General features: G+C 55.0%; 1 protein-coding gene and 1 long non-coding RNA gene across 2 annotated transcripts; one reads left to right on the forward strand and one right to left on the reverse strand.

Annotated features, from left to right (window-relative positions):
- The first annotated feature begins 9686 nt into the window (after positions 1 to 9686).
- Positions 9687 to 26556, forward strand: PLBD2 (phospholipase B domain containing 2). Its single transcript, XM_037052164.1, has 12 exons — positions 9687 to 10028; positions 13389 to 13482; positions 14840 to 14998; positions 16266 to 16366; positions 16586 to 16800; positions 20384 to 20481; positions 22579 to 22739; positions 23300 to 23395; positions 23627 to 23698; positions 24283 to 24435; positions 25016 to 25178; positions 25395 to 26556. Exons 1-12 carry the CDS (start codon positions 9757 to 9759, stop codon positions 25560 to 25562), a joined length of 1752 nt encoding a protein of 583 aa, XP_036908059.1. The 5' UTR covers positions 9687 to 9756; the 3' UTR covers positions 25563 to 26556.
- On the reverse strand, positions 20432 to 23917 carry LOC118991134 (uncharacterized). Its single transcript, XR_005067357.1, has 3 exons — positions 23905 to 23917; positions 21287 to 21289; positions 20432 to 20509 (listed from the first exon to the last, which is right to left on the reverse strand). It is a non-coding gene; the product is annotated as an uncharacterized LOC118991134 (long non-coding RNA).
- Positions 26557 to 27719: the final 1163 nt, after the last annotated feature.

Consider the following 27719-nt stretch of genomic DNA (forward strand, 5'->3'; position numbering starts at 1 on the left):
GGACACTCCTCCAGCTCCGCTCCGCACCTGCCTCCACAACCGGCCCCCTGTTCTACCTGCTCTGAGCCTGGCCTGAGGCCCTTCACCTGGCGCCCCTTTCCGACTTCCTCTTTTACCTGCACCTGCATTCTCTCTGGCTCTGGCCTTGGAAATACTCCCCATTCTCTGAACACCCTGCTCCTTACTCACCACCACGGGTCTGCTCCTTCTGCCCCGAGGCCAGCCCCTCCCTTCTCCACCTGACAAACTCTTATCCCTGTTCCCCACCCAGCTCAGATGCCACCGCCTCCAGGTGGTCTTCCACCTTCCTCCCTGCCTACCTCCAAGGTTTCTCACCTCTAGAGAGAGCACACCTCTAGTTCCCCACGTGACATTGTTAGAATCTCAGAGAATCGGGGTTCTGTGTGACCTTGGGTAAACATTTAGACTCTCTGAGCCCCAGTCTCCCTCCCTGTCAAATGGGGATGACAGTCCTGCCCATCTCATGGGGTTCTTGCGTGATGAAACTCAACTCTGGATAAATCCCCAGCCCTGGGCCTGGTGCTGAGTGAATTCTCCTTCACTGGAAGGCATTGCTGTTGCTATTATTCCATGAATCCTACAATGTGGGGACTTATCTGCCCTTGGCCCCCACCAGGCTGGGGGGCCCTCACAGCAAGGTGCAGGCCCAGCTGGTCCCATGTTCAGTGCATGGGAAGAAAAGCCTGCACAAGGGCAGCTGCTACCCGGGGCATCTGCTGCCTGGGGAAGTTGCTCCAGAATCGCTGAGTGAGGAGCCTAAGTCCTCCCTCCTCGAGTCGCCCTGATGCTGGTACTCAGGGGCCCGGCCAGGGTAGGGACTTGACATCGTCACCCTAGGCCAGCTGGGTGGGCAGGTCACTACCTCCCTGTCTCCCAGGGGTCAGGGAGGGGACAGGAGAGGGGGCCAGAATGAGTGCCTGTTGGGAAGCCTGGAAAAACCCAAGGGATAGAATCATTGGACGCAGAGAGGGGAGACACAGGCGGCCTGGGACACAGCCCTGGTTTGCCCCCTGCTCTGGCGGACAGTGATCAGTGTTAGGGCCTATTTCCATCCGGGCAAGGCCATTTTGACATCACTAAGACCCAGGTTCAAATCCTAGCCGTGCCACTTACTGGCTACTGGACCTTGGACAGCCATCTCTTCTTTTGGAGCCTCATCTGAAAAATGGGGCTACTAATGGCACCTATGGGGTGCTCATAGGACTGTGGTCACGATGCCTGAGATTATATCTGCAAAACCCGCAGCCCATTGCTCGGTGCTTATACAAGTTGAATGAATGGGAGCTGCTGTTATTATCATCGTTAGTGGTACTGAGAGCAAAAGAACCCAACCCAGTGTCGGGCACTCAGTAGGTGAAAATGTCAATTCTCTTTCCCTGAAAGAAGAATTTCGTGCTTGTATCAGTTCCCTATTGCTGTGTAACAAAGCATCCCAAAATGTAAAGGCCTGATAGGATGTTTTATTTTCTGTGACGGTTTCTGTGGGTCAAGAATTCGGGATGAGCTCAGCTGGGCAACTCTGGCACAGGCCCATCACGCAGGTGCAGTCCAACGGTGGCTTGGCGGGAGTGGCAGCGGGCTGCCTGGCCATTTCTTTCTTCCTGGGGTCTCAGGGGGTCTCCGTGGGAATCTCTCTGTGTGAGCTGGTCTCTGGACTTTCTCAGACTGTGGTGGCCTCAGCTAGTCAGACTGTTCTCATGGAAGAGCTAGCTCCTGAGACAGCTCGGGGGCACCGGAAGGGTTCCAGGACCCAAGGCAGGAGCCGTATTGCCTTTTATGACTTGGTTGTGGAAGTGACACTGTGTCACATAGTAATATGCGAACTCTTGATGTGTCTCTGTGTGGAAAAAGCAGCCTGCCACCACCTGAACCCACAGAGGTGACTGATGGTGGGCACGGAGGCAGGGTAACAAGGCGCAGGCGGGAGCTGTATTTTGGAGGTAGGAGGAGAAAGGACCCTCAACTCCTGCTGGATGGGAAGCCAGCCACCTAGAGCATCACATGCAGGCTGGCTCTGCCCTCAGCCTTTTATGAACAAACCCCAAACCAATGAAAGAAATAATGACACTATTGAAGACTTACACTTACAGGGAGTCTTCCCATGGGTACCCCATTTACCAGCCTTGTGGGGTGATCCCTACTTGACGGCGGAGGGAAATTGACGTGCAGGGAGATGAAGCAACCTGCCCCTAAGGTGCCCACTGGGAAGAAGCAGTGATGGGATCGGCACTCAGGTCCACATGACGCTGAGTGAGTCCCCTTCACCGCCACGATTCTGTATCACTCAAAGATAAGGCCAGCTCACACTGACACACTGAGTATCCCTGTTCCGGGGTCCCTGGCATGGGTGGCAGCCCCGGGAACAATGCAGGTACCTGGGGGAAGCAGAAGTAAGGGGTGAAGGGGAACTTGGAAGCGGAAGGAGAGGACCAGCACTTTCTGTCTTAGCCCAAGAGATTCAGAGACTTAGATGGTTTTTTAAGATGCCTGAGTCTCAACTGCAACTCCTGCAAGTTCCTTCCTGACTCCGGCAGCCCAGAGCTCATAGTCACGTCGCCCTTACTTGAACCCCCGCAGGGACGGTGTGCTCATTACCTCCCACAGCAGCCCAATTACCAGGGGGCAGCAGCAATTGCAAAAATGTGTTTCCACAGACATCCCTGGGGGAATCTCCATGGGACTAATCCTTCTAGAAAGTGACTGGGCAATCGATATATGTAAATCCTAAGAGCCTCGAAAGTGCATGGACCTTCTGGGCCCCCAGTGCTGGCCCTGGAACTCCCCCGAAGTGAAAGATTCGGCCAGTGCTCGAAGCACAGGAGTGTGTTGCTACAACCACCTTCGTGACTGTGCGACCGTCAGAAACCCCCTAAGTGTCCCGTAATGGCCCTCGAACAGAACTGTTAATCCGTTTTGGATCAGCTAGACCCAGGCCCCCAACTTGAGTGTGCCCCTGGGGGGAAGTCGCCCGTCTTCTCGGACTGCGGTTTTCCATCTGTACCACGGGGTTAAGGTTTCAGGATCCCTCAGGGTAGACGCGCTGATTAAAGGAGGAAATGCACTGCAGGTGGAGGTCAGATGTCGCGTCTACAACACAGAATTGCTCAGTGGTCTCAGAGAGCATGCCTGGGTGACTGGGCTCACCTGAGCTGCAGCAATGGCGGCCGGTCACCTGACCTATATAGGGCGGGTCAAAGGCCAAGCACTGGTGCTATGCTGCCACAGCTAGGGGGCCTGCCTGGTGCTGACCAGGCTGCTCTGCACCGGGTCTGGGTGCCTTCTGCCCAGCGTTCCTGTTCTCTTAATCCGGCCCGCTTCCTTGGGTGGCGGGGACTTAAAAACCGGCTGTGATAGGGTAGCACCCGTCCCAGTCTACAGAAACCTTGGGAAACGATGACCACACTCAAACTGGCTTACACGTCCATCTCCTGGCATGGTTCTCACTCTCTGGGGTGGGGTGAGAATTCTCCAGATGAATGCTCTCAGTGCATTCCAAGTATCCAATACCGTGCGGTTGCCTAGAGTGACCACGCTGCGCACTACATCTCCAGAAGTTACCCATTCTGCGTAACTGCAGCTTTGTACACTGACCCCACTCCCCCGTCCGCGCTCCCCCAGCCCCTGGAAAGATTGACCCTTTCAGATTCCACATACAAGCGAGCTCGTGTAGAATCTGTCCTTCAGGGTCTGCCTGATTTCACTCAACCTAGTGTCCTCCAGGTTCCTCCATGGTGTCGCAAAGGGCAACGGTTCCTTCGTTTTAAAGGCGGAATACTACCTCGTTGCTCGTGTGTACTGCGGCTTCCTTCTCCAGCCCACCATCGGGGGGCGCTTGGGTGTTTCTACGCCTTGGCTATCAGGAATAACGCTGTGATGACCAAGGGAGGGGCAGGTGTGTCTTTGAGATCCCGTTTTCCTTTCCTGGCCTGTAGACCTAGTAGTGGAGTTACTGGGTCACGTGGTAGTTCTGCTCATCATTTTCTGGGGGAACCTCCATGCTGCTTTCCACAGTGGCTGCACTCTCTCACCAGGGACGGGTTCACAAGGGTTCCTTTCCTTCACATCCTGGGCAGCACTTTAAAAAAAAATGTATCTAGAGAGAGGGAAGGAAGCAAGCAAGAAAGAGAAACATTGATGTGTGAGAGATCTATGAACTGGTTGCCTCTTGCACGGCCCCAACTGGGGACCTGGCCCACAACCCAGGCATGTGCCCTGACTGGGAATCAAACCTTTTGGCTTGCAGGCCGGCACTCAGTCTACTGAGCCACACCAGCCAGCGCTTTTCTGAAAAAAATAATAGCCATCTTAACAGGTGGGAGGGTGTGTCTGCCGATTTTCATTAGCATTTCTGGAAAAGGGTGTTTTCTGAGGGAAATCTGGGTGCTCAGATTGCCTGGCTGGCACTGCCACCAGCTGGGTGTACTTGTATTTGTCTCAGGGGCCCTTCGATGACAGTCTGTCCTCTGTGACTCCCCAGCAGCCCTAACCATTTCCAACAGCCTCCGCCTGACTGCTTCCCTAAGGCCAGGCCCCTCCTTCCCTCTCTGGGGTGCAGACCTTGCCCTGACCTTGTCCTATACTTGGCCTTGTCCCTCCCCCGGCTATCACTTAGGTTCCCTCTTCAGGCCTCCGAAGAGAAAGAGACAGCCCTCCTGCCCCTGCAGCCCTACGTTCCCTGTGATTCCCCAGCTCTGGGACTGGGGGCTGTGCAGGGGATTGTGGGGAAGAAACGAAGCCAGTGCAGATAGGCTTCCATGCGCTCAGAGAACTTCCCGAGGACAGGCAGACACATTTAGGAGAACTCCGAGGGACCTCCCTTACACCCATCCTGCTCCCCCCGCGCAACTGCTCCCCACCTCCACAGCCACCCCCTCCTTCAGGCGCTCAGGCCAGGAACACTGGAGTCCCCGTGGAGTCTTCGTCTCTGCCCCCTGCGGCCATTCTGAGCAAGTCCTTCCCCGAGAATGCTGAACGCTGGATGCCTGCAGCCTGACTGCTTTTCTCCTCCTCCGTGGCCGCCCTGGTCTCAGTGCCCAGCTGGCTGCTAGACACTCCTCACCATCCACTTGCCTCTGCCCTTGTCATTACCGCGGCGGCCAGAGGGACCTGGTCACAATGCTAAGTCACGTAACGTCCTATGCAGCTCCAAACGCCCCCATGGAGAAACGTTTTGCCCATTGTTGATCTCATAAGGGGCTCGTATGTAGCATATGTTTAAAAACAAAACTCCTGAAACTGGAAAAGTCAATGTTCATGCTGCCTGTCACTGCCAGAACCAATAAATAGAGACAAGGACTGAATCATTACAGGTGCTTTATTCAGACCTGAGAAAATGGCTGCTTACAGACCCTCAAAATCCATATTAGCACCTCATCTCAAGCTGACCCTTTGTGTAGCAGGAAGGAGAGGGTAGGTGAGGGGTTTGGGAAAAGGTTAATCAGGTAAGAGTTGAAGTCTAGCTGGTGATTTTCCTAGCATTTCTCTGTCTGCTGATCAACAATTCTCTATCTGCTTCAGGGACATTCTCCCCCTGGGACACAGTGGCTGAGATACCATCTCCATCACCGCTTGCAGGCTCCCTGGGGGCCAAGGCTGAGTGGCTTGTTCTCCTCCTGGCGTCAGGTGGGTCCTGCAGCATGAATCACTTAAGCCTCTGAACTATGACGGAAGCTAAAATCTTTAACTCGTGAGTCACCCTGTCCTTCCTACAACTCAATAACCAGTAGGCAAATAATCCATTAAAAAACCGACAAAGGATTTGAATGGACATTTCTCCCAGGAGATTCTACTCCACACCCATGACCATGGCTGTGGCTTAAAATATAGTAACGAGTGTTGGGGAGGATGTGGAGGAAATGGAACCCTCGCTCAATGGTGAGGATGTGAAGGGGGGCAGCTGTCTTGACAGATGGTTTGGCAGTTCCTGAAAATGCTAAGCAAAGAATCACCCAATAACAGAGTCATGGGTTTACTAGTCAGCTTGGGCTGCCGTATCAAAATACAAGAGACCCAGGCCCTTAAACAACTGGTATTTATTTCTCACAGCTCTGGGGGCTGGAAGGCCAAGGTCAAGGAGCCAGTAGGGCTCCTGGGTTTTTATTTCATTCCGAGTTTCTAAGTGCGTTACTGTTACTATTTTTGTGCTTTCCTGGTCCCAGTGGGGGCCTCTTCGAGGCAGCTCGTGGCCCCTTTGACCCATCTCCATCCTTCCTGGTGTACCTCCCAGCTTTGGGACACAGCGAGCAGTGCCAGGCTTGTGGCCCAACCGGAGTCAGCCATTCCCTCCAGGAGCTCAGGCTCCCCTGCGTGGAAATCAGGATCTGGGTGTTGCTGTGCTCATCGTCACTGAGGGGTCCCTATTCCCGGGCCTTCTCCAGGGGACAGAGCTGAATGCATGTCGATATGCTCCCGGAGTCCCACCTACTGATGTGAAAAACCGCGAGTTCATACGGACACCTTCATTTCCAGCCCAATACCCAACCGTCTGCTGAGGCTTTTATCCCACAGGGATAAACCCTGAACCCCAACTCAACATTCCATTTATTGATTTGCTCAACGCCTACAGCCAATACGCAGAGGGTCATTTCAGAATCGCCACACCTACAGCATTTGGAAAGAATGAACTGATGACCTAGAGTGGAAGACTCATTCAGTGTGGGCTATATTATTTATTTAAAATAAGTCAGGTTTCTTTATTTCTGTTGGCATTTATTTCTGTTTTGATGGACCTTCCCCATCCTGTTGATGTGAGAGGGTTTTTTTTTAGCAACGCAAAATATTAACATATTTGCAAAAGTCTAAACTCCACAGAAAGATGTACTCCTCAGAGATGTGTCATTTTCTCGCCTTCCACCACTCTGTTCTTACCTGTCTTCCTGGGGAACTAATTTTACTAGTTTCTGGTTTATCCTTCTTGTGTTTCTTTTGCAGAAGTTAGAAGATTTCAGTAAGTTTCATTTTCTTTTCTTTCTGACACAAAAGATAGCATCTGTATGTAATTTTAGCGGGGTTTGCCTTTTCTAATTAATGCTGTGTTTTAGTCACTTTAATTCAGTTTTTTAAGAAGTCTTTTTCTTAAAGATTTTATTAATTTATTTTTAGAGAGCGGGGAAGGAAAGGAGAAGGAGAGGGAGAGAAACATCAATGTGTGGTTGCCTCTTGTGTGTCTCCTACTGGGGACCTGGCTCATGTGCCCTGACTGGGAATCGAACTGGAGACCCTCTGGTTCACAGCCTGTGCTCAATCCACTGAGCTACACCAGCCAGGGCTAATTCAGTTTCCACAGCTGTACAGTGTTTTTTCGTGTGGAGGTTCCACAGTTATTTAATGAATTATCTCTCTGTGGCCTTTAGAGCATTTCCAATATTTTAAAATTACCAATAATGCTGCAGTGGGTAATTTTATGTATAAATATTTAGTAGTGGGATTGCACAGTCAGAAAGTAAAATCAGCCCTGACTAGTGTGGGTCGGGCGCAGGTTCGATTCCCAGTCAGGGCACATGCCTGGGTTGCAGGCTAGGCTCCAGGTTGGGGGCTTGCAAGAGGATGGATGTTTCTCTCCCTCTCTTTCTCCCTCCCCTCTCTCTAAAAATAAATCAAATCTTTTTAGAAAGAAAATAAAATCATGCAGTTTTCTTAGACATCGCCCATTTTCCCTCCAATCTGCACACCGACCCATGACGCATGGGCAACACTTCCCTAGGCTCACCTGGTGAGTATATTGGCAAGCTTGTAATTTTTTTCTGATGTGAGAAGTGAGAAGCAATATTTCAGTGTGGTTTCCTTCAAAACTTTTTTGAAAGTAATACAGTGTCTGTGTAGTGTTTTCCCAGTTTCTCCCAATTATAATATCTTATATAACCGGGGTGCAATGATCAAAACCCAGGAAATCGACGTCGGTACAATACTTAACATTAAAGAAATTATTATTATTTTAAGGATTTTATTTATTTTTTAGAGAGAGGGAAGAGAGGGAGAAGGAGAGGGAGACAAGCGTCGATGTATGAGATAAACGACGCTCAGTTGCCTCTCACACACCTCCAACTGCGGACCTGGCCCGCAACCCAGGCCTGTGTCCTGACTGGGAATCAAAGGGGCTCCGCTTTGGTTTGCAGGCTAGTACTCAACCCACTGAACCACACCAACCGGGGCTTTAAATTATTTTTTAAAAATTGTTACTGTATGCCAAATAAAATTTAATGGGTGAAAGAATCAAATATAATATAAATGTTTTATTTTTATTTTTAAATTACAGTTTACTCCAAATATTATTTGTATTGGTTTTGGGTGTACAGCTTAGTGGTCAGACAATCATATACTTTACATAGTGTTCCCACGGTATTTCCAGTAACCACCTGGCACCGTACATAGTTATAACATTTAACTAAATTACAGACCTTATTCAGATCACACCAAGTTTACATGAACTCATTTATTTTCAGTGTATATTTTTATTATAAACTTTTACCCTCAGTGAGCTATAATTTGCATTTCTCTTATAGTAAGTGAAGCAATCATTTTCCAAAAGTGTAAAAGTCACTTTTACATCTTTTTTTCACGAGTTGTCTGTTTATATATTTTTTGCCCATTTAAAAAAAATCACAGTAAGTTCTTTTTTTAGATTTATTTATTTATTTATCTTTAGAGGGGGAGAGAAGGAGAGAAGGAGAGAAATATCAATGTATGGTTGCCTCTCGTGAGTCCCCTGCTGGGAACTGGCCTACAACCCAGGCATATCCCCTGACTGGGAATCGAACCGCGATAGTGTGGTTCGCAGGCCCGCACTCAATCCACTGAGCTACACCAGCAAGGGCTGCCCATTTTTCTATCTGGTTTTCAATCCCCCACCTCAGATTTAAAGAGTTCTTCATAGACTAGTAATACCAGCCCTTTCTGTGTATGTCATAAATAATTTCTCCCTGTCTGTCAGTTGTCTTTTGACTTTGCTTACGGTGTTTTGGACATGGAGAAGTTAAAGAAAATTTTATGTCGTCAAATGTATTCATTTTTTATTGCATCTGCATTTTCAGTCATAATTAGAAAGCCTTTTCCCCACATGTAAGTGATGGAGGAGCTCACCTATATTTTTTTCTAGTACTGCAGTTTGATTTTTACATTTAGAGTCTCATCATTTAGAAGTTTGCTCTTGCGTATTGTGTGAGGAGTGGGTCCTGGACCAAAAGAAATGAAATAGAGAAAAGAAAAGAAATAGAGAACATTTTTGAGACAATTGGAAAACTTAGAATAAAACCCTGTACTAGTATTAAGTGAATGGTAACTTTCCTGACTGTTACAATGGTATATTGTGGTTAAGTAGGGTGACGTCTTCTCTCTTATGAGATCTGCTGGATTTAGGGTTGCTAGGTCACGCTGCCTTCAATGGCAAGTATATGAGCCATTGGTTGAGCAAAGTATATATATATATAAAGAGAGATTGATTAAGTGTAACAAAATATTAGCAATTGATGGCAAACCTATGGGTATTTATTCTCCTCCTTGCTACTTTGCTCGGTGTTTGAAATTTTGAAAAATTAGTTGGGGGAAGTGTGCTAGGCAGTGTTTTCGGAGCCGGTGCCGGGCTCTTTAAGATGGGCCCCGCCCCTTACGTCCCATTCCAGGCTCCGCCCACCCGGAAGAGCTTGGCCAAAGCCCCGCCTCTCCCCGCAGTTTGCTCTCTCTCCCGCGCGGCTGTGCGTAGTCTCCTCAGCCGGGTTGCTGTGCCCCGTCCGCACAGCGATGGTGGCCTCGAGGTGCGTCACCCCCGGCGCCTGCCCGGCCCTGGCTCTGACGCGAGCGCTGGCCCTGCTGGTCGGACTGTACCTGAGCGGCTTGACGGGCGCAATCTCTACCCCGAAGGCCTCCTGGGGGCCTAGCGGGCCGGACCCACCCGCCTCCCGCACCCGCTCGGTGCTCTTGGACTCCGGGACCGGCCAGCTGCGTCTGGTGGATGGCCGCCACCCGGACGCCGTGGCCTGGGCCAATCTCACCAACGCCATTCGCGATACCGGGTAAGACTTGACTCGATTCTGAGCAGCACCAGTCGGGGTGGCCTGGGCACCCGGCCTCACTTGCCCCTTGGACAAGCCTCTTGCCCGTGACAGTGCCCTTGTCTCCCTGGGGGTCAGTTTCCCGCTTCTGAGGATGCAGCACCGCCATCTACACCTGGTCCTTGGTAGGGTGGGAGCCGATGCAGCATCCCTCAACTCATGGGGACCAGTTCCCTTTAGCCTGGTGTGACAGTACCTCTGTCTCCCTGGAAACCAGTTCCTTGTCATCGGGGCCCGTGGTGCCCTCCCACCCCCCACCCCCTCGGGGCCAGGGTCGTGGCTGGAGGGTGATGTAGTAACTTCTGTTGCCAGGGGAGGCCAGTCTCCTTGCCCCATGCCTCACTTCCCCACCCCCTGGGCCTGTGGCGCCGTGAACTCTCCAGAAAAACTTTCTTGGTTGTATTTTGCCCCATGGGTACCAGTCCCTTGTTTCTGTCCCAGAACCAGGCCAGTGAGAAAACAGAGGGTTCCTCACTTCATAGAGACCCTGAGAAAGTCACTGCCTGGGCTCACTCCTCCCTTCCTTCTCTCCTGGTCCCCAGATGCCTGGTATGGATGCCAGGGCTCCGTCCTTGGCAGTCATGGTCACCATCCTCCTGGCTGGGACTGTCATTCGGTTGCGTGATTCTCGTCTAACTCCTCCACCTGTCTGGATTCCCATTTCCCTTCCTGTGGCCCAGATTTTGAGGATGTGCTCTGGCTAGGAGGTTGGGTTGTACCCCTCTCAGGCCTTGTACCAGGGCCAGAGCCCAATCATTCATTCATTCATTCATTCATTCGCTCACCTGGTTTGCTTGGCCTTGGGGACATAGGACTGAGCAGGTGGGGATTCCCCATTCAGTGGGGGGGACAGTTCCGGAGGGGGGAACGTGAGTCAGTGGGAGGGTGGAAGTCTGCCTCTAACCTTATCAGCAGGGCCCAGGCCCTGGATCCAGGCTTTGCTGGGGGTCTTCCGGAACTCAGCGTCCCATCCCATCCTGGGCTTATCCCCGTGCTTAAACTACGTGGCCCCCTCCTGCAGGCATGGCCACTGCTCCCACCTCCTGTTTGCTGGCATGCATTAATTCCTGCAGGTGTTGGGGAGACCCCGGGTCATCCTCATTCTGCTTTGTGGCACTTGGATGGATATCAGATAGAAGGGAAATTGGGGGGGATGGGTTTGCTGGAGACACAGGAGCTGGGCGGGGCTCATTTGGGGAGGCTCCCAGGGAGAGGAGGCCACAGGGTTGGCTGGCACCAATGGAGGGAACCAGAGCTCTGTGGCTCCTTGACACTGGTATCTGGTGACCTGTTCTCTGCTGACTCACACGCATCTTTGGGCCTGCTTAGCCGAGCCAAGAGGGCATGACGTAGGTCTGCCTGGGTGCCTGCTAGAGGAGGAAGCACAGAGGGGAGGCCCAGCCGGGAGGGGACTTTGGCTCCAGGAGGCCCCCACCGGGCTGCTCTGGGAAACCAAAGTGGGGCGAGGGCTTCCTTGGTTGTGCCCTCCGGGGGCTCTTGCAGGCCCGGTTCCACCGCTCTGTGACCACAGGCAGGTCCCTGCGCCTCTCTGAGCCTGTTTGCTCACCTGAAGGTATGGCTTCCTGGGAAAGTCAGTGGGAAGGAAGGAGTGAAAGAGACAGGAGCAGGTCTCCTCTGCCCTGTTTACAGATGGGGAAACTGAGGCCTGGGTGTGAGCCCGGGCCTCTTCTGCCCTTCTTACTCTTGCTTCGCCGTTCCAGCGTCTTTTCTGTCCCGTCTCTCACCGCCGGCTCTCAGACTCACATGCACCTTTCCCTCGGAGTCTGCCGGCATCTGGGGGCTGTGATGTAGGGAAAGCCATCGGAAGCCCCGTTTTATATTGAAGACACTGAGGCCCTCAAGGCACCCTCTTGAGAACTCAGCAGTGAGATGAAAGGGAGACTTCTGGGTGGGCTGGGCCCTGGGCAGCAGAATCGGCCTGGGCGTGACTGTGTCAGTTTGTGGAGGGCAGGGGCCAGGCATCTGCCTCTTCTCTTCACCTAGAATGGACGGAGGACCGAACCAAAGAACTATAAATGACCGATAAAAATAAGAAAGTATATGTAACAACTAATTATGGGACTATAATTGAAACAACATGATTGAGTTTTTTGACTGTCACCTTACCAAAGATGGAAATGGTTGATAGGAATCATTTTAAGCCAGGAGGTGAGCAGACAGGCGTTCGTATGTTGCAGAAATGCAGTATGCACCCCGATGGGGTTCTGCGACTGGCAGGTAGAAATACAGAATTCTGGGCTTTACCCCAGATGTCCTGGTCAGAATTGGCTTCCTCACAAGGACTTCTGGTGACCTGCATGCACGTGAGAGTGTACAAGTGCGACTTCACAGGAGGAGCGGGGACTGGCCTGCCTAGAACTGCATCCTGGCTCTGCCCTTTGCTCGCTCCCTGACCTTGGGCAAGTGTATCAGCTAGTACTGGGCAACCATGCTGTGTAACAAACCACTGCCCAAACCTGGTGGCTTAAAATGGCAACCATTTACCCTCATGGGTCCAGGGGGCAGTGGGGGCAACTCTGCTTTGTGCTGTAGGTCTGCAGACCCGGTCAGCTCCGTGTGTCTCTCATCTTCCTGGGTCCCCTGGGCTGGCCAGGGCGTGTTCTTTGTACGGTGATAGCAGAGGCACAAGAGGTCTGGTGGAAGCACAGGTCTCCTCCGGAAGGCCGATGCTATAACTAGTGCAGTCACTTCAACCCATGACCCGGACTGCAGATGGCCAAAGTCGCATGGTATGACTGAGCCCAGAGTAAGGGGGCGGAGAAGGACGCTCGGTCATTTGCGGTGAGGACTGACTGCAGAGTGACCCAGCAAAGAGCGTGGATACAGACAGAGGGGGCGGCAGCGCCTCCTACCACAGCAGTTATGTGGCTCTGTGCTTTAATTTCCTCTTGTTCTGTACGACAGGCACATGACAGTGCGACTCTGTAGGGTTGTCGTGAAGATGCGAGCGTTAACAGGTGTGCGAGTGGCTAGCACAGCACCTGGCACAGCAGAAGACCTCAAGAGATATCAGCTGGCATTACTGTTGGGTGGGGGAAGGATAGCACAGCTTTTGGGGGGAGGGTGCTTGTCAGTAGCCATTAAAGTGAGGAATGCGTGTTCCTTTGACCCAGCATTTCCTCTTAGAGGGATTCAGCTTGACACGTGCACAAAGACAGACAGACAGCCATCACGTGGAGGGCAGTTCATCACTGTGGTTTATGCTGGTTTGACCCTGGAAATGGCCGTGTGCCGAGCTGAGCGCCGGCTTTTTGCACCTGTCCCCGTGCTGCCCAAATGTCCCCTCTCCTCCCTCTCTAGGTGGGCCTTTCTGGAGCTGCACACAGATGGCCACTACAATGACAGCCTGCAGGCCTACGCGGCAGGGGTGGTGGAGGCTGCTGTGTCCGAGGAGGTACGGGCCCGGATGGGGACACCCGGGCTCCCGTCCCCCTCACCCCACCAAACGTGCTCCCCAGGAGGCTCTGGAGAGTGCTGAGCTGTGCTCAGAGTGGGATGCCCGCCCCCAGCCCCTGCCCCTCATCTGTTTGGGGTGAAAGGCTCACGTGCTCTCCTCACACCAGGCACTATTTAGTGCATATAAAAACCATCACCTATCCCAGGTTACAAAGCACAATATTAAAGTGAGCACCCAAGTAGAAACCTAGAATGTTACTGATATTACTGAAGCCCCCTCCCAAGCCCATCCCCCTGCTTCCCTTTCTGCCAGAGGCACCCCCCGCCCCTAAACATGGGGGCTCCGTTCCCATTCAGTTAGTCAGTCACCGATGTTGAGATACAACTCATGTGCTGGTTAAAAACTCACTATTTTAGTGTCCAGGTCAGTGGCTTTTAAAATAGCTTTATAAAGCTGTGCAGCCGTCACCACCATTTAATTCCAGAACATTCTTGTCACCTTGAAGGGATGGAATCCTACAATATCTGGTCCTTTGTGGCTGGCTTCATTCACTGAGTGTCAGGTGTAGTAGGTGTCGGCACCTCATTCCTTTTTATGGCCAAACAGTGGTCCAGGGCAAAGGTGTGCTGTTTTATTCATTCATTCATTCGTCGGTGGATGGACGTTTGAGTCGTTCCACTCCCTGCCTTCAGTTAAGCTAGTTCCGCAGCATGCGGTGAATCCTTAGACAACGTATCATTTTGCTGTACTTGACGTGGCACTTCTCATGAAGTTCCTTCCAAGTCACACATCTCAGAAGTCAGACGGCGTGAGAAGTAGGTGGGGCTGTGGTGGGACCGTCCGGCGCCCACCCTGGGCTGCACCCACTCTGGAAAATAACTTGGCATCAACTTGTAGAGTCAGTCACCCACACATCCCAGTCCCTAGGGGTGACTGGAGGGTGCACAGGAGGTGGGAGCCGCCAGGGGCCACCAGCTGGTGGACGGGTCACCAGAGACGGTGCAGTCGCACAGTGCAGTGGTCCAGAGGGTGAAAACGAATGAGCATACTGGGTGAACCCGCTGTGCACGGTGGTGAGAGGGAAAGAGCACGTCACAGAAGACAGCATGCAGTGTGACAGCCTCTCATAAAAGCTGCACTTCTTGTTCTGACTCCCGGTGGCAGTTTTGGGTGCCTTGATGGCTGTGGAAGTGGTAGACTGTGGCCCAGGCCTGTGCCGTGTTGACTGACTTAGTGCATACTTAGACAGATCGGGGGACCCCAGTCACAGAGGCCGTGTAATCTAGGGCAGACTTTGATTGCAAAGCCTGGCTGCCCTGCCCTGGCCCACCCCGCCCCCACCCCGCCCCCACAGCTCATCTACATGCACTGGATGAACACGGTGGTGAACTACTGTGGCCCCTTCGAGTACGAAGTCGGTTACTGCGAGAAGCTCAAGAGCTTCCTGGAGGCCAACCTGGAGTGGATGCAGAGGGAGATGGAGCTGAACAAGGACTCTGCCTACTGGCACCAGGTGGGTGTGGCCACCGTGCTCAGTGGGGTGGGGCGGGGGGGTTGGGTCCACTTTGGGGACCTGCCACCACTGGGGTTGCTGCTTTTCCAGCTGGTGACTCCTCTGTCCCCCGCCCCTCATGGCCAACCCTTTGATGTGTCCATCGCTGTCCCCATCCCTCCCAGCTGACCTGCCGTTCATCCGTCTGTTCAGTCTCCACCTGTCCTTCCTTCCTTCCTTCCTTCCATCCATCCATCCATCTCCTTGCCTGGAGGAACTCTGGCCGCCCATCCTAGCCTGCCTGTCTCTCCAGCCCATTCTGCCCCATACGGTCAAAGAATCGCTGTAGGTCATTGTCAGCACGTTGTTTTACTGCACACGAGGGAGGTGGCTTGGTTGACTGATCACATCAGAAAACAGTCTTTCTAAAAGAAGAAAGGGAGTGGGGAGAGCTAGAACACCAGAAGTTTTGTTTTCCTTTGCTTGAGGGAGCTGCCAAGTAGCCGGGGGACGCAGGGGGAGGCTCTGCCTCTGGGCCACTGGCCGGGCTGTCAGCAAAGTCATTTATGTGTGGGTTCCGTGGAACGCCGTAAGAGTTTAACGGTGAAGGACGCACCCCCGGCAGCCTCTGGAAAGTGGCTGTCTGAGACTGTGAGCACCTCCACCTCACCTGGGCCAGGTGTGCACCTGTTGCTGAGTAGAATTTCTCACTGTCCACCCATCCACCTACTCATACCCTCACCCACTTACTCATTCACCCATCTGTTTACCCATCTATCCACCCACACGCCCATCTATCCACTCAACCACACACCATCCATCTTACAGATGCTTTCTAAGGGCCTGGTGAACATCCAGCACAGGCCGAGGCCCCGTGGGGACACAGGGATGATACTCCATGGTTACAGAACTATGACAGTCAGGATGGGGAGAAGTCAGCCACATGAGACGGATGCCCTGACACAGCAGTGCAGCGAGTAGCTAAACTCAGAACGGTCTGGGAGGCTTCCTGGAGGAGGTGGCTTTGAGCTAGACTCTTAAGTGGGTGTGGTTTGGGAGTTGGCACAGGGCAAGGGTATACAGTTAATTAACCGAAGGCAGGAAGCTGCTTGATGTGGATGAGTAGGTGGTGGTAAGGGGGTGTCAAGGCTGGCGGGAGCCTGGAGGGTGACCTAGGCCTGCTGTGTCTGGACCCCCAGGCCAGGGCCTTCCCCCTGCAGGAGAAGGTGTGAGCCTGGGGGAGAGGCCTCACCCTCCCTCTGCCCCCTGCCCTCTGCCCCCTCCCCAGGTGCGGCTGACCCTCCTGCAGCTGAAAGGCCTAGAGGACAGCTATGAAGGCAGTGTGACCTTTCCAACTGGGAAGTTCACCATCAAACCCTTGGGGTTCCTGTAAGTGCCACCCCCAGAGTGGACAGGGTAGGGGAGAGGGCCGCACACTTCGTAGTCAGACAGACCCACGCTCCAGGACTGGCCCTGTCGCTTCCTGGTTACATGGTCTCAGACCGACCGCCTAGCCCCACCAGAGGCTGAGCGTCCCCCTCTGTGCAGTGGGTCCATTACAGCCCTGGGAGCAGGCGTGGTGACCCTGTGGTGCCCTGGCCTCTGTAGCCTGTTGCAGCTCTCTGGGGACCTGGAAGATCTGGAGCTGGCCCTGAATAAGACCAAGACCAGGCACACTTTGGGCGCTGGCTCCTGCTCTGCCCTCATCAAGCTGCTGCCCGGCCACAGCGACCTCCTGGTCGCCCACAACACCTGGAACTCCTACCAGAACATGCTTCGCATCATCAAGAAGTACTGGTTCCAGTTTCGGGAAGGCCCCCAAGGTGGGTGGACGTGGGTGTATCTGTGTGTGAGCAGACGTGGGCACACGGAGCGGGGTGGGGGGCTGCTAGGACACACCACGGTCACTGTAGGAGCATTCTAAGAGCTCATCTTACTGTTTTTTTAAGATTTTATTTATTTACTTTTAGAGAGAGGGGAGGGAGAAAGGGAGGGAGAGAAATATCAACTCATTGCCTCTCACATGCCCCCAGCGGGCAACCTGGCCTGCAGCCCAGGCACGTGCCCCGACCAGGAGTAGAAACAGTGACCTTTCGGTTTGTAGGCTGAGGCTCAATCTACTGAGCCACATCAGCCAGGGCTTATCTTGTTTTCAGTATGTTGATTGTCTCTAGGTTTTTATTTCACAAGGTGTATCTGTTAGCTAGTGCTGCATAACAAATCCACCCCCCCCACATTTAAAACAACAAAGGCTTACAACAGCTATTTGCTTTTGTCACATGTCTGCGGGTCAGCTGGGTGCTTGCATTGTCCTAGGCCCAACCTGGCTGATCTTACCTGGCCCACTGATGCTTCTGGGCTCAGCTGGGGCCAGCTGACTGACCCAGCATGGCCTCAATCCTTGGCCCCGGGGGTTGGCTGTCAGCTGGCATGATGGGGTAGCTGAGCTTCGTGGCTAGCTCAGCAGGCCAGCTCAGGCTTGTGCCAGTGACCTCTGGGCAGGGAAGGGTGGAAGGCCTCCCGAGGGCTAGCTAAACAATTGGCATGGCGTCCTGATGCTCGAAGCAAGTCAGGTGACCACTCAGACTTGAGAGGTGGGGGCCTAGACCCCGCTCTCTGATGCAAGGAACTGCAGAGTCACGTTGCAGTGGCGAGGATGCAAGCACGGGAAGAGTTGGAGCCAATTTTGNCTCAGGCTTGTGCCAGTGACCTCTGGGCAGGGAAGGGTGGAAGGCCTCCCGAGGGCTAGCTAAACAATTGGCATGGCGTCCTGATGCTCGAAGCAAGTCAGGTGACCACTCAGACTTGAGAGGTGGGGGCCTAGACCCCGCTCTCTGACGTAAGGAACTGCAGAGTCACGTTGCAGTGGCGAGGATGCAAGCACGGGAAGAGTTGGAGCCAATTTTGCAAACCATGGGAGGAAGGCACGAAGGCACTCTTTCTGTCAGAGGCAAAAACTTGGCAGCTGAGGCCCACCACCCCACAGTGCCTCCCCCGCCCTACCCTAGACTGAACGCCCGGGGTGGCCCCTGCCAGATGTTCACAGTGCCTCCCTCTTGGCCAAACTTAAAAACTTACCATTGCCAGGAGGTGGCGAGAAGGCGGGGAGATGTACACCCTCAGTCAGTGCTAATGGAACTAGGGCTTGGCACGGCCACTTTGAAGAGGAACCCAGCCAGCATCCGATACAATTTGAAAGCTCTCACTCCTGTGACTGGCGGTTCTCTGGCTCAGGTCTGTCTGTACAGAAATGTGGCAATTCTGCACAGAGAGCGTGGACAAGGGGGTCACCTGCAATGGTGGTTTGAAGACAACCTAATGCCCCTTGATTTAAATCTGAGTAAACCTCCCAACTGACATTCGTACCGAAAGGCGTGCACATCCTAAAGGTGTAGCTGGAATTCGTGCATGGTGAGCACACGCCTATGCGTGGTGCCTGGTGTGAGGAGCAGAGCATTCCCCGTCTCCAGAAGCTTCTCCCCCCGTCCCGTGTCAGGCACTGTTGCCAATCCTGCATGCTGCCTGTCCCGACTTCTTACTGCACAGAGTAGGCTTGCCCGGTTGTGGTCCCTCCATGAACGGGGGCGTCCAGAACGTGCCTGTCTGGGACCGCTCAGCGGGGCGTCTGCAAGAGCCCGGAGCCATGCCCGTGGCTGCAGCAGCAGGCCTCTCACCCTCATTGCTGCGTGCCAGCGACCATTTCGGTATCTTTGCAAAAAACCCACTTAAGTCCTACACGCCTGTGACAGGAAATTGGAAGCTACAGCAAAACATACGCACACAGTGAGCATCACTTGAACACCCGACACCGCACAAGAGATCATTTCTCCGAACACTTGCTTATGTTTTCTCTAGACTTTTTTTAAAAAGTACCTCAATTTTCCATTTGCTTTCTTCTATTTGTATTACACGGTAATATGTGAATACCTTCCAGCCTCACAGGTGAGGAGACACATCTCCCATGATACCCTTCGGTCCACATTTTAACAGCTACATGTTCAGCTTAACCACCTCCAGTTGAGGTTTGGGGCCGTTTCCAGGGATTTGCTGTTTGGAACAGTGCTGCAGGGAGCATGAGAGCTCCCCACCCCTGCCCCAGGAGATGTTTCCTCGTGGAAGGGCTCAGTTAAAAGATGGGCACAATTGAAGTTACGGTCTCTGGAAAAATACAGCCAAATTGCCTCCAGGATCGGAGAGGCCAGTTTGAGCTTCCCCAACCAGTCCCTGAAGGTGTCGACTCTCACCACAAGTTTGCCAGCACTGGGTGTTATGGTTCACTTGAATTTTTTGCCATTTTAGTGGGTGATAAATGACATTTCAGACTAAGTTTGATTTTTTTTGGATTAATATTATTGATGGATAGCTTACATACACATTGTAGAGTGGATAATTTGATTAGTTTAGACAAACATGTACAGTCTTGTAATGGCCATTCAGTAATGACAGAGAGCATTTCTCTCACCCAGGAAAGTTCCCTCTGCCCCAGATAAGGGGACTGAGGCTCAGAAAGGTTTAGGAACTTGCTGTGGGCCAAAGAATTAATAAATTGAGACTGGGCTGGGATTCTACCCAGGTCTCCTCCCTCCAAAGCCCACGGTTTTCTGTGACTCAGCAGTCCCACTTCCAGGTGTTTATCCAAAAGGAGTGAGATCAGGACCTCAGGCTGACACCTGTTCTCCCCTGTGTATTGCAGCCTCGTTCACAGTAGCACAGATATGGGAACAACCTAAGTGTCCGTGGGTGGGTGGACGGATAAAGGAATTCTCACACACACACACACAATGGCATGTTATGTAGCCTTAAAAAAAGAAGGAAATCCTGCCATCTGCAACAACAGGGCTGGACCTCCAGGGCACGTGGTCAATGAAATAAGCCAGACACGAACAGACAAATACCGCAGGTGCCACTTAACGTGTAGGATCCAAACGAGTCGAGGTCACGGGAGCAGGGAGTAGCACGGTGGCCGCCAGGGGCTGGGTCGGGGGAAAGGGAGACGCTGGCCGGGGAGCGCCGGCTTCCAGTGAGAAGATGAGTGAGTTCTGGGGCCTGAGGTGCAGGGTGGTGACTAAGTTCACAGAACTGTGTCATGCACTTGAAATCCCCCGAGAGAAGAGATCGTAACTGTCCCCGCCCTACGCACCAAGAGGGAGCTCTGTGAGGTGATGGATGTGTTAACTAGCTGGATTATAGTTGCCATATCTATCTATCTATATTTTTTTGCTACTAGCTTCACACACATCAAATGCCTGGTTGGCTAAACAGCAGAGAGAAAGGCGGGGCTCCCGCCCAGGCCTGCTGCTCCCCACCCGGGGACTCCCGGGGACTCTCCATGGGTGGGGGTGCGGGGTCCCCAGGCGGGCTTGCCTGAGCAGCACCCCTACGCCCCCGCACGCTGTCCCCCTACAGAGGACTCTCCCCTGGCTGCTGGCAATGAGCTGGTGTTCTCCTCCTACCCCGGCACCATCTTCTCCTGTGACGACTTCTACATCCTGGGCAGCGGGCTGGTGAGTCCCCCTCTCCTGTCGCCGTTCCCTATGGGCTGCTTCCCCCCCCCCCCACCCCGGGCNGCCCCCCCCCCCCCCCCCCCCCCGGGCCGAGGCACGTTTCACTGTGATGCTTCTTGGGCCATTGGGTGGGGCTTATTTTTTTTTAATTAGTTACAGTTGACAGACACTATTATATTAGTTTCAGGTGTACAGCATAGTGATTAGATACATACGTATTGACCTTACAGAGGGATCACCTGATAAGGCTGGTGCCCAGCCAATACCACACATGGGGTGGAGCTTCTTGAATGAGGGTTTCCAGGCCCCACCTGGGCCTCCAGGACCTGTGGCCGGCCTGGGACTCTGCATTGTAACACAGCTCCTCAGAAACTGCCCACCTTGGGGTCCTTATGAAATATCCTCGACCTCCATGACCTCGTTTTGTTCTTAAGTATTTAGGAGAAGCTGTCCCTCCCTCCCCGATGGCCTTGCTGTGAAATACCGCCTTCTCTCTTGCCCTCCACATAACCTCTCTAACCTGGCCAGGTTTTCTGAATAAATGTTTACAATGTGTTGTTTTTGTCGGTTTCCCTGGCCAGGGTCCAGACTTGTTTAGAAATTTGTCCCTGGCACCCCTCACCCCGGCAGTGAGTCCTGCGGTCGCCAGGGCAACACTGGAGGTGGAATATGGCTTTAAAGAACCCTCAAGCAGAGCAGATTCCCGGTGGGGCGGGGAGTTCTTTTCTGTTAGTTTTTGAGGGGAGCGTGGGGTTTAGTACTTACGTGGAATGGCATGAGAGGGTCAGGCAGCAGGTGTGGGGACCCCCTTGCCGCCATCCCGGGTGGGGACAGTGGGGAAGAACAACCGAAACGTGAACTCCAGTTACCTGAAGGGACCCGGGTTCTTGCCTGGTTTTGGACCACAGACCCCTCTGCCTGTCTGGGGATCTGTGAGCCTCGCCCCAAAAGAATGTTTTTAAGTGTGTGAACCAAAATGTGTGGATCGGAAGGAGGCCCAGGATACGGAAATACGGTATCGAAATGTTATCTGAGTCCGCTGAACAGACTCGTGCTGCTTTGGTAGCAGGCAAAACCACAAGCTGGGGTGGCAGGCACCACCTGCCAAGGCTCGGAAGCGGCGAGGGACATCACTGAGGTTCTGACATGTGTGCGCCCCTGTCACATGGTGGCGCTGATGCCTGTGGTGTGTCACCTGTGTTAACAGTGGAGGGGTTGCTGAACTGCCAGTTGATGAAGTTAAAATGTAGTGTTTTCCCATTCCAGTCTGCAGACTCACTGAGCACCTCCGCCCACCCAGCCGGGGGAGAGCTCCCCTGCCCTGCCCCCAGGGCTTTGGGGCCAAGCTGGTCTCACTGGGACGGTGGCTGAGTAAGCTAAGAGCCGCAGGGCGGAGGGAGGGCACGCAGCTCCTCCTGCCCGGGCGTGGCTGCTCGGCTCGGCTTGGAGGGATCCTCTTTTAAACAGCCCGTTTGTGGCTGTTTTCCAGCTTTGCATGAAAAAGGGAGAAGCATGCCAATCGCCTGCTGTAGGGGGACCAAGCACCGATTTAAGAGCCTGAGGTTTGGGGATTGAACCTTGGTGCATCCACTTACCAGCCATGACCTTTGGCGAGTCTCTTAGCCTCCTTGGGCCTCAGTTTACCTTACAGCCAGAAGGTGCATTAATAACCATACTGTGTTTCTCCCAAGGTGGCTGTGAGTTCGTGGAGATCATGGTAGTCTGCTGGGCTAGCAGCATCCAGTCACCCAACATTCCCTGCAGGGAAACTGCAGGGACGGGGTCGGGGAGGGCTGCTGTCTCTCTGGGGAGAGAGTGGACCGGCTCAGGGGTATGGGGGGAGTCCATAGGCACAGCGCCCAGGGCCCTTCAGGGGCTCTTCCCCAGGGCAGAGCCGGGTCCGGGAGCATGAACCCCCAAAGTGCTCATCCAGGGAACCAGAGAGCACACATCCCTGAGCCAGAAGGCAAGGTTTTAAAGCCGTCAGTCAACCCATGAACTACGGCTGACACAGCACCGCCCCTTGGTGGCAGTGTGCCCCAGTTGTAAGTCAAGTCAGCTGTCCCTTCAGGCGGTGTCCCCTCGGCTCCCCCACAGGTGACACTGGAGACCACCATTGGCAACCGGAACCCGGTGCTATGGAAGTACGTGACGCCCGGGGACTGTGTGATGGAGTGGGTGCGCAACATTGTGGCCAACCGCTTGGCCATGGACGGGGACACCTGGGCGGATGTTTTCAAGAGGTTCAACAGTGGCACGTGAGTGGGCTTCGGGCACCGTGGCCTCCCCACCCAGGAAATGGACCAACCTCCCCCCACACTCAGACCCTGGGGGGCCTACTGTGGCACCAGAGCTACCACCTCACACCCCCCGCAGAGCGCTGTCCCGGACTCTCATTAGAGCCGCCTCCCCTGTTTGATACGCAGGGAAACTGAGGCTCGGGGAGGGAAGGCATCCGCCCCTCTCAGGCAGGCTTCTCCACCCAGAGAAAGGCCCCCAGCGGAAGGACAGGAAGAGCTTTGGAACTTGAGAGCTCTGGGGACAGTGGGGAGGGCCCTGTGCATCAGAGACACGGGAACCAGACAGCGAGGGTCTTCTCCGGCAGGCACTGGGGAGCCATAGAGTCCTCTGGAGCAGGCCATGTGCTAAGAGAAGAGCACACCTGGCCCGGCTGCAGCTCCAGAGTGACAGTCAGATGGCCAGGCACCCCCAGGCCATCCATGCCCTGTGATTTCTGGCTGTGTGGGGTGCTGGGGGTGGGGGGGCCCGGGGCCGTGGCCCCAGGATCCACTCAGTCCTCCCTGCTTGGGCCTGGCAGGTACAACAACCAGTGGATGATCGTGGACTACAAAGCATTCGTCCCTGGGGGGCCCAGCCCTGGGAGCAGGGTGCTCACCATCCTGGAGCAGATCCCGTGAGTCCCCTGGGAGAGCGGGGGCTGGGTGCTCCAGGCAGAGGGAACCCCGGAGGCAAAGGCTGGGAGGCGCGGGAAGGGAAGTCTAAGGAAGGTGAGGTTGGAAGAGAGGGCGGCCCTGACTGGGGCTCAAGATTCAGGGCATGACCCACCTCCAGGCACCGGGGAACCAAGGGGGGTCCCCACGAGCCTTTCTTCTCACCACTCCTGTCCTGTTTCTCTTGGTCCCAGGGGCATGGTGGTGGTGGCTGACAAGACCTCGGAGCTCTACCGGAAGACCTACTGGGCCAGCTACAACATCCCGTGGGTGTTCCTCCCTGCCCAACCCCGTGCTCAGCTCCCCGTGCTCGTGAGGGGCTGTCCCACGTGATTCCTGCCCAACCCGCTTCTGGGCCAGAAAGGCCCTGGCAGTGCCGTGGCGCAGCCGTGGGGCGTAGGTCGGCACGCACGTGACTTCCCAGTCTCAGGTGCTGGCCCTGCCGTGGCTCCCCACCTGGGTCTGCTTTAACTGGGCCGCTCCTCCTGCCGCTTACGGCGCTTTCCCTGGGTTTTGTCATTTGATCCCTGCAATGGGCCAGCTACAGCTCCTGTTCCCATTTCACAGACAGTGACTCTGAGGCCCGGAGAGGGTGCCTAACCTTCCCAAGGTCCCACAGCTGGTCAGTGATACAGCCAGGGTTTGAATCCATGTCCCTCGAACCCCCAGAGCCCCAGCTCGGCTAGCCCACTGGGCCAGCCCATGACATGAACAAAAGACATTTTTATTGCTCCCCTGGTGGTGTCCTGAGGGTTGTTAGTGCTAATCTGGTGTGACTGCCCCTCCACCCCCCTGGCCATGGCCAGTGAGGTCACTGGGAGTCATGAGTGACCACCCTTATTCCCGGTAGGTCCTTCGAGACCGTGTTCAACGCCAGTGGGCTGCAGGCCCTGGTGGCTCAGTATGGGGACTGGTTCTCCTACGACAGAAGCCCCCGGGCCCAGATCTTCCAGCGGAACCAGTCGCTGGTGCACGACATGGCCTCCATGATCCAGCTGATGAGGTGCTTGCGGGACAGTGGGCACTCCGTGGTCTCCGTTGTCACTCATTTAAACCTCACAACCAGCCCAGGGACTGGCAGGGTGACTGTGGAATGGCCAGTCCAGCAGGGCTGTGGCCTCACTCAGCATGAGTCCTGGGACAGGTGGGGACATGAACTGCTGCTGAGTGACCACCCTGTGCTGGGCACTGTGCTCGGTGTTGGACACACAGCACCAAACATGTCCCCCACAGCCTCCAGGGGTCCCCCGGCCCCGTTGAGACGTGGAGAGGCGTCAGGCACTCACATGAACGCCCGGTGCAACTAGGGCCGCCTGAGCCCCCAGAAATGCTGAGGGGGCAAGGCGGGGCCTCTAGCCTGACTCTGGATGGAGCCCAGGGGCATCCCGGAGCATGGGGTACCTGAGCAGAGGTCGGGATGGTGACGGGATGATGAGGGGAAGGGCGAAGGAGCCCAGCGCTGTGGGGGGACTTGGGCTCACTGAAGGCAGGTGGCCGTATCAGGGGCTGCTCCAGGTGGGGTTTGGCCCCTCCCTGGCCTCCCCTCCCAGCATGACTGATGGCCCCTCCCTTCCCACACCCAGGTACAATGACTTCCTGCATGACCCCCTGTCTCTGTGTAAAGCCTGCGACCCCCAGCCCAACGGGGAGAACGCCATCTCTGCCCGCTCCGACCTCAACCCGGCCAATGGCTCCTACCCCTTCCAGGCTCTGCAGCAGCGTTCCCACGGTGGCATTGATGTCAAGGTGCTGGCCGCACAGGGCCGGGGCTGTGGGCGAGTCATCCTCAGGGCTGGGAGGGCATGACAGGGAAGGCTGGGGTCCAGGCTGGTGGCAGGCCAGGAATGGGGCAGAATTGGGCTGTGGTTGGATGGCAAATTAGGGTGGGCACCAGGCCCCCCGGGTTTGGGTCAGCGTGGACCCCAGCCTGAGCTGACCTTGGGCACTCCCCTCTGCCCCCAGGTGACCAGCAGGGCCCTGGCCAAAGGCTTGCGCCTCATGGCAGCCAGTGGCCCCACGTGGGACCAGGTGCCCCCGTTCCAGTGGAGCACCTCGCCCTTCAGCGGCCTTCTGCACATGGGCCAGCCCGACCTCTGGAAGTTCTCGCCCGTCGAGATCTGGTGGCACTGAAGCGCTGGCTCTACCCGGCTGCCTTCTGCCCCTGCTGACCGCACGCAGCAGGGCCACACCGCCTTGACCTCCTGCTCGTCCCCTCCGTGGCCTTTGCCCCCTGCTCTCTGTCAGGTTCACTCTCATCCAGGTGGGGCACAGGACCCTCGGGGGCCCAGAACTGACTCCCTCTCCCCTGAAGTGGGTGAGTGCCGTCTCTGTCCCACTCTGCTTCTCTGCATCTCTCTCTGTTTCTTTGTCCTCTCTCCTCTCCCCCCCCCCCACCCTGGGGCCCCATCCTCAGGCTGCCCCCCTGAGGAATCAGGGTCTGGGCCCCTGGTGGTGCTGGAAGGGCCTGTTGCCGGTGGCTCTGAAACTGGTGGGGTTTCAGCCCTGAGCCCCGGGCGTTACCTGTGGTTGGCGTCTCCCCCAGCCCAGGCTCCTCTGACCCTTTAGGAAGTGGCCCCCTGTTGCCACTCTGGACAGCTTTCTCAAGGACAGAAACTGGAAAACAAACAAAAACCAAAGGTTCCAGCAACTTGTGGTTGGAGGGGGCCTGAGTTTCCTTGCTCACTCCGCGGGCAGACAGGAGCGTCAGCCCCATTACCCAGCCTCATGCCCCGCCCCTGCCTGGGCTCACCCCTGGCCACCAGGCAGCGAGGGCCCTCAGCTCCACTGCTGCAGGCACCAAGTCACAGGCAGTGACATCATTAAATGGGAGGGGCCGAGAGGCCGTGGCCATGGCCTCTGTGCTGTGCTTCTTCTCCGGGCAGTGGGGAGGGCCGGGGCTGCGCCTTTTCTCTCTGCAAGAGTAGGGTCTGCACTGTCCTCCCATGTGTCTTCCTGCCCTTCCTTCTGTCTGTCCACCTGTCCATCCGTCCATCCACTCATCCAGCCATCTGTATGTTTATGGAGCTCCCACTTGGTTCTGGGTGTTGACACGGGATCCTATTCACCACAAGACCTTCCCAAGTCCTACTGTGGGGTACAGATCAATGCAAAACGGAGTCCTGCCCGTCTGTTTGTACCCGAAAACCTGCGTTGGGGACAAGGCTTGCCTGACGCTGTGTGCCTGAGGGAGACAGCACAGAGCCCGCTGTCAGAGACCTGGGTTCGTGTTCTGTTGCCAGCTCCTACCAGCAATGGAAGGTAGCTTCCCTCAGCCTTGGTCACCTCACCTGTAAAATGGGGTGACAGTGTGAGTGATACGTTCCGGGCCAGGGAATGCGCGCAGTAAGGATGCACCGCAGTGGTGGCCATGACGCAGCTACGGAGGGCCTCGCACATTCGGCCTTCGTGTGCTAGTGGGTGTTACTGAACACTTAGTGTGGACCGGGCACTGTACTAAGGCCTGTGGACACTTATGACCAGAGGTCCGTGACATGTCCCTGCTCTTAGGAAGTTTGCATTGAGAAGTAGCCAGCCAGATGAGTGAGGCAGGCATGGTGTTGATGGGTGGTCCGGAGGGAGCAGAGCAAGGCTGGGAGCCTCGGGGTGGGGCGGGGGTGGGATGCCCCCAGGGCCGTTCTATAGGAGTGGTGTCTCTGGTCCGTTCCCCAGAAAGATTCGGGCCCCTTTTGCTTCATGGGAGGTGGGGACAGTCAGGTAGCCAGGGTGATTCTGAAGAGTATGGGTGAGTGCAGATGGTTGCCCAGAGGGGCTCCAGCTGACCCAGCCAAGGTGGGGCGGAGGCCGCCAGGAAGGCAGCTGCTTTCAGGGCCTGTGCCCCAGCACTTTCCCATAACCCTCAGCTGCAGGAGAGCAGCGGCTGGCTCCCCGGGGGCTTCTGTACTGCCTGACAGACAAGAGTCCAGCCTGCCCGGTGGCCCCAGCCCACAGTGCCTTGGCCCCTCTGCTAGTGGGTGGAGGTGTCTGCCTTGTCTCATGGGGGCGTTCATGCCCAATCCTGGTGGGACTGCGGGAACTGGAAGCAACCCTGCTCTGAGCAGGTTTTCCTGAACTGAGTGCCGTTTCGGTTCCACTCTCCTGGGGAAACAGTTGTGGAGCCGAGGGGCTGATGATTTGCTGTCCCTGCCAGCCTTTCCTTGATGTCCCCTGTCCCCTGGGAGTTTACAGTGCATGTGGAAATCAGTAGGCAGGCTGGTGGCCCTGTGGCTTGGGGTGGTGGTCCGCTCCTCCTCCTAAAATCTCAGAGCTTCTGCTCTTTGTCGGAGTGAG

Source organism: Sturnira hondurensis, unplaced genomic scaffold (genome assembly GCF_014824575.4).
Source record: "Sturnira hondurensis isolate 20B ecotype Veracruz unplaced genomic scaffold, ASM1482457v3 Scaffold0007406, whole genome shotgun sequence".
NCBI classification, from domain to species: Eukaryota; Metazoa; Chordata; class Mammalia; order Chiroptera; family Phyllostomidae; genus Sturnira; species Sturnira hondurensis.